Source organism: Populus euphratica, unplaced genomic scaffold (genome assembly GCF_000495115.2).
Source record: "Populus euphratica unplaced genomic scaffold, PopEup_1.0 scaffold31.1, whole genome shotgun sequence".
In the NCBI taxonomy this organism is placed as follows: Eukaryota; Viridiplantae; Streptophyta; class Magnoliopsida; order Malpighiales; family Salicaceae; genus Populus; species Populus euphratica.
This window is the reverse complement of record NW_011499850.1, coordinates 1,534,176-1,544,605: the sequence shown is the minus strand read 5'-3', so window position 1 is coordinate 1,544,605 and position 10,430 is coordinate 1,534,176. Positions and strand designations below refer to the sequence as shown.

At 32.9% G+C, this 10,430-nt stretch overlaps 1 protein-coding gene across 1 annotated transcript; it reads right to left on the bottom strand.

Annotated features, from left to right (window-relative positions):
- Positions 1–5,496: 5,496 nt before the first annotated feature.
- On the bottom strand, positions 5,497–10,430 carry LOC105121010 (nuclear pore complex protein NUP1-like). Its single transcript, XM_011019476.1, has 7 exons — positions 10,035–10,430; positions 9,789–9,853; positions 8,809–8,972; positions 8,315–8,657; positions 7,341–7,652; positions 7,160–7,237; positions 5,497–6,654 (listed from the first exon to the last, which is right to left on the bottom strand). The coding sequence occupies exons 1-7, from the start codon at positions 10,312–10,314 to the stop codon at positions 5,629–5,631; spliced, it is 2,268 nt and encodes a 755-aa protein (XP_011017778.1). The 5' UTR covers positions 10,315–10,430; the 3' UTR covers positions 5,497–5,628.

The following is a 10,430-nucleotide window of genomic DNA, read 5'->3' as shown; positions in this document are numbered from 1 at the left end:
ACTTTCATTCTTGTTCTCACAATTTCATTCATTGTTACCGAACAACACCTTATATAGAATTACTGTTTTACTAAAAATTTTGACAGCATGTGATATATGATTTATTAATTAGTTAATATGTTATATATTTATTATTGTCACTAATTTTAAATCTGGATCAATTGATCACTCAGGAAAAGAGATTTTTCGTAAATACACCGATGATTCAACAATGTCAATAACATTTCTAAAACCGAATTAAAGAACAAATAATCATTTAATCTCCATATACAAAACATTTCGTATCACAGTTATAAGATGCTAGAAAAAAGAAAAAGAGGTTACCATGGCATTGTATTACAATCCAGCTCTGTTAATTTCTATACATAACAGTACGTATTTGAGAATGAAATGTATGAAAAAAGCTGTTTTCTTTCTCTTTCAAAAGAAGAAATGTAAGAAAAGAGTTTGTGTGTTTACCACTCATCATAATCCATGACCTCTTTGAAAAGGAGGAAATTTCTGGACCACCATTTGGGCTCCTGCAATGGCATTCCATATATCTCCATGCCCACGGAATCCTCCATAAAAGCACTAAAGGTAGAGCAAACACTTTTGCAGTTGTTTCAACCTTTTATTTCATTGAACTCTTGACTAAAGTGCCTATGTGGTCAAAGTTTTCTGTTCCTATCACAGGATTCTCTCGTGGAAATTTGAAAAAAGAAAAGAAAAGAGAGGTCCGTGTATGTATGTATGTGTGTGTGTGTGTATCTTCAAATAAAAAAGAGAATGGAATATGGAATTTGAATTTTATATTATATAATATTGGAGAAAATGAGAGAAATATATATATATATATATATATATATATATATTACTTTCTCATTTTAAATCCTCTCCATTAAACCTTAAGTCTTAAGAAAATCATCCAGATTTAAATTGTGTATTCAAAAAATATTATAAACTTGAAATCATAATACAAATATTGTTTATGAGTTAATGGGTCCCCTCTAAAACAATGATGTGTCATATTTTAATAAAATGATTTCATTTACAAAATTATCATTGAAGTCAACTTAGTTGAGTCTCTTCATGATTTAATTTAGTTAATTAAATTAAATTAAATTAAGTTTAATAAAATAAATCTTTAAACTAATTTGATATTAAACCGGATTTTTTAAAGGATTTGTTGATGGAAAATAGAATCTTTCTTATTACCAATGATGAAAAGTAAGAAGATTATATAGACATCCATGTTAGTATGAATTGACAAATTGAACCTAAGTCAAATAAAAAATAAATCAGCAAAATATTAAAGGGTATGGTTATATAATTATGTTTACAAGATATTATTTATTGTAATAGTATTTTGTGTTTTTTTATTCAATTTAATTCTTTAACAACCTGATTTTTTTATAATTTTATTATTTATTATTAAATTGTTTTGAAAATCATGCTTTGTAATTTTTTATTTTTTTCTACTGCCATATACTGATTTCATGGATTTATTTATTTTTTTTCAATTTCAACATTTAATATTAGATGTATTAAAAGTAGAACTTCATAAAAAAAATTATTGGGTTTTCATGAATTTATCTCAATTTCATGTTTCAGATCATGAGTTTAACATATTAGCTTAGGTGACTTGGATTATTTCTTTCTTGATTGTTTTTTCTAATTAATTTTTTATTTTATTTTTTAATTTAATCCGCTTTTTCTAATTAATTTTTTATTTTATTTTATTTTTTAATTTAATCCTCCAACAATTCAATTTTCTTCCTTTTATTTATGATTTTAGTTTTTAATATTAGATTGTTTTGGAATTAATCTTTATAATTTTTTTTATTTTTTTTTGGAATTATCCTAGTCTTATAGATTTATTTTTTCTCTCAATTTCAACATTAGATCTATTTAAAATGCAGCTTTATAATTTTTTTATTTTTTTATAAAGTTATCTTGTTTTCATTACCTAAATCGCGGGTTTTATATATCATTTGGATTGTTTGTTTTTTATTTTTTAATTAATTTTTTATTTTATCCTTTAACATTATTCATTAAAAATTGAGATTCATAATTTTTTTATTTGTTTTTCATGGGATCATCTTGATCTCATAACTTGGATTGTGGGTTTATAAGGTTAACCCGAGTTGACCTGAATAGTTTTTTTATTTTTTTAATTTAATTTTTTTAATTTCATCTTTTAATATTAAATTGATTAAAAATTACACTTTAGAATTTATTTTTTATAGAGTAATCATTGTTTTATAACTTGAGTTGTAAATTTAACAAATTAACCCAAATTAATTTAATATATTTCAAACTCAATTTTTTTTAAAGTATATTTCAAAAAGTAAAAACTCAATGTACTAATCTTTTTTTTTTAATATCATCCATATACCTTAAATATTTTGAGTATAAAATTAAAAATATATAAATTAAAAAAACACGTTATCAATTTTCTTTTTATTTCTCGCTTTATCCCTTCCCTTTATTTAAAACCACAATTTGCAGTTTACCTTTTTCTCTTTATAGGAGAATCAAAGAGAAGAAAGAAGAGCGTAGGAAGCCAAATCAGGAAGAACAAATCTGTAGAAAGAAGGGCTCTTCAGCTTGGGCTTATATACGTTCCACCTCATCTTTTTTGCAGGTGATAAGGACAGCAGAGAGCAGAGAGGGAGGCGAGATCAGGACAGAAAAAAGAAAAAAAAAAAAAAGAGAGGTAAAGATAGGGCTTTTCATCTGCCAAAAAAAGAGTTTCGCCTACCTCTCTTTCCACCCGATGATGGAGAGGCGGTTGATCAACCTTGATTTCATTCATAGGCTGGACTCAATATTTCTAATTTGTTTTATGTATATCCCAGCATCATCTGATTTTAAAAGTCTCAGATTTTGGTGGAGGGGAACTGTTTTTTTAATTGGAGTTTTGGAGTGGGAGAAAAAAAATATGTAGCAGGATCAAAGAAGGAAAAAAAGGTTAGATCAATACTATTTTTGAATTTATTTTGGAAGTGGACCTTAACAATCTGATTCAGAATCTTATCCGTTTGTTTTCCAGGAATCTTTCGCCCCTTCGAGTCCCTAAGTGTGATGGCAAAGGAAACCAAACATAACTTGCGCTGCAATTTGACAGAACTTATGCAAGCTAGCACATTTTGCTCCATTAAACTCTTGCCTTTTCACTGCCTAAAATAGTTCCCCCAGTGCCGTTATATTTTAGTTCTCCGATTACACCTTTTCGTTATCATCTTCCTACAGGAATGCTGCTCGGCTTTGTTTTAGTTCGTTTGCTTTATACCTTCCAAATATTCTTCACTTTGAGAGGCACCCTTTATCTTCTTCTCCTTCTATAATTTAATGTCTTAAAATGCTCAAACGCGCTATCTTCATCTCCATGAATCCATATCCCTGCTTTTTTACTTGAACTCGTAAACTTCTCAAGTGGACTGGGGAACGAAAGCATCTCATTTAAAGTTAATAAATTAAATAGTTGAGATATGGGGACGCAGCATAGCGCAGGCAAGTCAGTACCTGTGGTGAAACTAAGCAGGGATCCATAGAAAGAAAGATGGGAGAAGATAAGAAAGGATACAAGCACGGGAGTAATGATTGATTCTCATCGGGATCAGCAAGTGGATTGTAGTTGATTACAAGCTGGCACATATGGTGTTGTTGTTGTTTCGTGGCACCTAATGTTGTTGTTTTGTTTTTTGTTGATATTTTTTAAACAAAATTATTTTTTTATTTTAAATTAATTTTTTATATATTTTTAAATTATTTTGATGGGTTAAAAAATAATTATAATTATCTTTTTAGTCGAAATAAAAAATAAAAAAAGATATTACACAGGAAGCAGCTGCTGCTCTGAAATCTGCAACCCCATTTCTGACATTAGAATCTGTTTAATTTAAAAATATATTAAAATAATATTAGTGAGGTAATGTTTTTTAAAGTATTTTTAATTTAAAAATATATTAAAATAATATTAGTGAGGTAATGTTTTTTAAAGTATTTTTAATTTAAAAATATATTAAAATAATATTAGTGAGGTAATGTTTTTTAAAGTATTTTTAATTTAAAAATATATTAAAATAATATTTATTTATTTTTTATAATTTATTTTTAAGTTAGTATGATTTAAAAATATTTAAAAAATAAATAGGTTTTTGGTAAACATGCAATCAATTATTTTATCAAATAGGTTCTAAATAGGTTCTAAACATGTAGATTAATGGGTCAACCTAACTCTATTTCAAAACAATGTAGATTCTAAACATATAGATTAATAGATCAACCTAACTCTATTTCAAAACAATGTAATTTTTTTTAATATTTTTGTACATAATATAAAAAATAAAAATATCTTTTTAATAAAAAAACTTTTAAAAAATCATTAGAGTTAGTTTTCACTTGAGTTTTTCCAGATAAATTAAGTTTAATTAAATCAATTTTTTAGATGAATTAAAAAAAAAAAAAAAACTCAACCAGGATCAAACTTTTCAGATCAATTAAGTTTAATTAAATCAATTTTTTAAATGAATTACAAAAAAAAAACTCAACCAGGATCAAACTTTGAATTGTTATAACCATGATTGAAACCCAAAATCCACAAATCAAAAGATCTAATTCCGTGCCTTTATGAACAACTTGTGGAATTTTGCAGTCCCAGAACTTTCTCTTCTTTTTCCGTCAAATTGACAACCACTTGGTAACTTTGGACTCATTTTTATGCATCTAAATTGAGGTTTCAATTTGCGGCAAAGGATTGAGGATGCATTTGAAGCCATTAGAACCACCACTTGCTTTTAGTGTTTTATTTTTTTTATTTTTTTTTCCATGTAGAGCCCATGTGAACTTCACACTTGAAAGGGAAAAACATAGAAGCTCTGGTCTGGACCTAAATTATATTTGTTGTGTGGTCAAAATCAAACCATCTACAACAGCAATGGATTTCCCGTAGAATTTTTACTCTTCACAATTGAACTTGAGATTGAACCCTAATAGTTGTAAGGGAAAAAATCAAGAAGAAGAAGATGCACACGGTTTCCAGAGATAAATTAGATCTCAATCTAAGGTAGCGAGGACAACTAGAGGGAAGAAAATGAAATTAAACCAGTAAAAGAAGAGTAAAAAGGTGGGGCAGCATGAAATTCAATGGTCGTTAAGATGGAACCCACAGGGACAGAGTGAATGATAATAATCGTAAGCTAGCTGAAAGGGTACAAGTTCTTCAATGAAAATGGGAGCAACATGTGATTCCCACGGAGCAACATGTGATTCCCACGGCATCATGTTCTAATGTTGAAAACCAAAGTCTTTCTGTACGCAGATTCTCCAATTGTGTGATAAGAATTTATGCCACTTACTGTTTAAATCATCAAGTTTCATCCACAACAAGGAACAGCTGGGGGCCAGTCAGGACCCACTCTGGTCTGCCCCAAAGCAAACTCACCAGCAGGCATTTGGGCCTAAACAGATTCGACATGGGCCATGGGCCAATCTTCGGGCTTGGGGCTATGATGATTCAGAAATGAGAACTACACGAGTTCTGTCAATCACTAATAATTCAATGCAGTTAATTTGGCAAATGTTGGAAAAGGATGAATACCTAAAAATACCAGGAAAAAAAGCATAAAAATGCCATTGTTTTCTTTAATAGCAGATGGCATCTTTGCCTATAGAACTGAAAGATAACCTAGTTGTCTTCTCTGATCCAAACTTGAACTTCAGATCGGAAGACGCATTGTCTGGTATAGAGGCGTTGCTTGTTGAAGGGAAAGAAAAAACAAGGGCGGGACCAGACTTCTTAGAGCCAAAACTATATGAAGGAATTGAGGATGCATCTTTAGGTGGAGACGCAACAGTTGCTGAGCTTGATGGCATGATGGTTGGAGTTGGAGGCTCAGAGTTTACACTCGAAGATGCAGAGACAGGGAAAGTAAATCCGGAAGTTGTCTTATCAGAAGATAATGCCCATCTTTGATCAGGCTTGCCAACGGTAATAGAAGGCAAAATTGGTTTATTCCCTGAAGAGTGAGTGGGAGGCTTCTTCTGAAAACTTGGAAACTCCGAGGAAGTGGCATCTGTCACAGCCTTCATGTCTGAAGCTGAAGTATTATTTTTGGCAACAGCGTCAGATTCAACAGTAACTTCCCGAGGAGCAAACTTAAAAAGAAGATTCCCTCTATCTTCAGTCGCCTGAGCTGGATTTGTTTTGTCAGCTTGATCTGGTTTCCTCAAAGAGTCGAGGCCATTGGCCAAGCTATTATTATTGTTTGAGGAGAGGGATTTCTTCCAGGAGGTGGCTAGCCTCAACTCAGCAGATTTCTCTTTAGGAGTTGGCAAATTTCTCTCCAAGTGTTCTAATATTTTCTGAGCCATCTGCCTGGAATGTGGAGGAACAGATGGAACACTGACTTTGGAGCTTTGTGGCTCACTATCTGCTACCAGAAATTTTGAGGGGCTGCTTGTTCCTCCTTTTTCTGTACTCTTCTTTACACCTGAAAATAATCCTTCAAAGGCATTGAAGTTTTCCACCTGAGGACTGTTTAAAGTTGAATGATAACTAGCAGACCCTCTAGAAGGAGTTTCTGCAGCAGCTTTATGCCTTACCCTAGTCCTACGAATGGGTCCAACAGAACCATGTACATCATCCACTGAATTGCCCCTTGAATTCACCTACAAGCTCAAAAACTGAAATTAAGAACAATACTTGAAAGTTTATTGATAATGAAAATAGTTGTACCAAGACAACAGCAGCATATAATCACACACAAAAGAAAATTTCGACGGCAGGACAAAAAGACTTCACCTTAGGCCAAGAAATTAGTTCATTTTCATGCAGCCAATGCATCTAAAATTCCACTGGAGTGTTAAGTCTCGACCATAACTAGAATCACTATAACATATCACACAATTATGCCATATTTTTTTAAAAAAAATTTTGTCCAAGAAACAAAAGAACATGATATGTTTTTTAATCTTTTTGTCCAAGAAACAAAAGAACATGATAACCACATCCACAAGACAGAAAAACTCAATGACTATGAATATGGAAAAATTACCTGTCCATAAATTTAAAATTTTCTTGTCCAGGGTAACAGAACAACATGATGGCATCCCATTGAAATAAATTACATAGACAAGACATAGAAACACAATGATTTCAGACAAAGAAAGTTACCTGTCCATATACAGGAGTTTGGGGCTGCTGAAAGGGAGATGACATCACATTCAAGGGCTTATCATGATCACCTTGTAACTGAAGCAACCGATAAATGTGTAGAAAGAAAAGAGTCATATCACATGTGATGAAACATGTCCAAAAAAGCACCATTGGCATAAGAAAACTTGATTCCACATACCTGGGACTTAGACTTTGAATAAAAAGTTCTAGAATAAGGAGTTCGGGGAAAATTGTGAAGCCCGAATCTGCCTCTTTGACTTTGTGGAGTCATAAACCCACGCTGATCCTGTACCATGGCACCTGGCCAGCATGTGGAGGGCTTAGGTGAAGGAGATGGCAAAAATGGCTTTGATCCAAGCAGGTTGCCAATCACTAATGCCCCTCGATCTTTTGAAATTAAACTCTTAGAGCCAAAGCCTACTTCTGATGCTCGGTTTTCCATATAAGCCCTTGCAATATCAATTGGTGAGGCTCCAACATCATCTGGCAGCTGTGAGATTACACACAACTATCAGGCTATCCATGGATATATGAGAAAGTGAAAATAGAGTATGCATCCAATTTTGTGCAGTTCACTTGTGCATTTGCAAAAGTAAACCATTCCTAGCAATTATGAAAAAAGGAGAAAATATTGAGGTATATGTGTCTGTATGTTGTATATGAATATAACTTAGATTCCTGTCTTTTCTTTTTTTCCCAATTTCCTCTCAGGCCTTTCCAGAAAAAAACTCTTTTCCTTGAAGGATGCAAGTGGACAGCCATGCCATTAACAAAAACACTGTCAAGCACTGATGTCCTCATTGTAACTTAATTCCTAAAGTCATAATCTGGTCAAGTTTACTTTAAGCCTTATTTCCAATGGTGTGCTGAAAAAATAGCTCATATGAGTGTGTGCCTGCATGCAGATGTATATTCAGATTAAGTTCCAAACACAAATGTATAAGCAATCTCAAGAATGATCTTTTGCATGTATCTTCCCTGATATGAAAATCCAATGCTTGATGCATGACTAAGTACGTGGATTTAGAGAAGCATGGGCCTTGCAAAGTACATGAAGCATGCGCCTTGAACATCTAATATACATTGTATCGTATTTATAAACACATGCTGCATTGAAAATGCACATTGAATGCAATAATTTATTCCACTCACAGTTGACTTGACAAGAGGGGTTGAGTTTCCCCAAATAGCTGTATTCAAATCTTCATGCTTTTCTTCAGTTGACTTTGTTGAACTTTCAAATGGGATTGCAAGGCCTCCAACAACTCCAGGAATCATGCTTGAATATCTCTTTTCTTGAATTTTTGATGTTCCCCAAATAGCTGTGTTAATATCTTCTCGCTTTTCTTCAGTTGACTTTCTTGAACATTCAATGGCAGCAGCAGGCCTTCCAACATCTTTAACAGTCATGCTTGAGTGTTCCTTTTCTTGCTCAACATTTGGAAGATTAACAGCTCTTGAATGAAGTATCTCCATCAAACGATTAATTTCATCCCTGCATAGTGATGGTGAGAACTATGAATTTTTCATATTTAGATCATCACAGCCATGCTCCATGTCAGTTCAATGGCAATGGTGGAACAAAAGTGGTACGAAAAGTCCATGTTTCTTTAAGATTATATTTACACGTAATCAAATATCATTACCTAGAAAATTTTCGGTCCTTCACTACTTGTTCAATTTCAGAAAGCCCATTATGACCAGCAATGCCAAGTTTTTGATGTTCATGGCCCTCAAAGTCAGAACCACTCTTGGATATTTCTGCAGCTCTGCTAGTACCAGCTACATCAGTTGATCTGGGTGCTGCTTGCTGCCAGAAATAATTCCCAATGGTGAGACTATTTTATTCACAGAAATGCCAGAAGTTAAAAGGCCTGAAGAAAAGCTTATGTTATAATAAGACTGTTGTACAAATAATTCATGAATACATCAATCATAACATTCTTTCAGTAAATGCTCATGAAAATATAAAACAAACAGAGAATAAAAACTTACAACTTCATATTCTAAAATCTAAACCGATACTAGTTAGAAAGGAACAAATGCGCAAAATAACAAACATATATTACTATCCCTGATAAGCTGTTAGAAAATTTCATTACTCTCCAGAACATAAATTAAACTAGAAAAATGTAGCACAAAAAACACATGACATTAAGAACCCACAAAAAACCGGGGGGGGGGAACGGAAATGAGGTTTACTGTTTACAATCAATTTGCATCAAGAATACCAAGTGTTTTTCTGCACCTTCAAAATAAGTAATGACTCATAAAGCAAAATAAATTAAACAAATTCAACATGAATACACTAAAACATAAATGCTCCAAAAGTTGCAATAGAAAAGGGGAAAAAAACACTACCCCTATTGTTAGTATTCATTAAAAACCATTCATCATGCCAAGCATTACTCCTTACAAAACCATCAGCTAACCCGAAACGAAAAGTAATTGTTCCAACAAAAGAAAGTTGCAGCAAGTATGTCGTCCAAATATTTCGAACTAGAATCAAAATTGGGAACAAGTCAAACAACACACTTCATTCATTTCAAGGCCAACATTCCTCAATTCAACCTATCTAATTGAAAGTTTGAATGTTTTTCCACAAAGAGATAAAGTTTTGCCTTACATTAACAGTGAGATTGGCATCATCACCACTAGCATTCTGCTCCTCCACCTCCTCGTGTGATTTCACTATAAAAAAATTAAAAAACATATAACTAATCAAATTAAAAATAAAAACACATAAATAAATAATCGCAAATCGGCAGCTTCAAAAAATATTTAAAAAAAAAAAAATCATTCAAAATACTTAATACAAAACCCTAAATAATCAAACTTAATCACAAAGAAAACAGAGACTATTATAACTGACCGTCATCTTCTTCCCGATTAGCATCGTCATCCACAGACTCCGATTTGGAGAAGAAAGAGGGGAAAATCAAGTTCGCACCGCCAGAAATCAACTTGTAAGCCGGATCCACCAGCTTCGACAACCACCGACGCCGTTGCTCTTGGTTATCCTGCGGCCGAGCATACGGTGTTGCCAGTGGCCTCCGCGACGGCGGTTTCCTCAATTTACCCCCGGCTCCTCGAACTTCCACCATCGATTTTCGTCCCAACGACGTCGTTTCGCCGTCGTTTGTGCTTCCCATTTGATTTCTTACCTCTCTGACAGTGTCAGCCGTAGTGGAAGTAGAAATTTACTAGGTCCAGAGCGAGAGAAAGAGAGCAAGGACGAGGAAAGGCCGCGCCTTGTTTTCTTACTGTA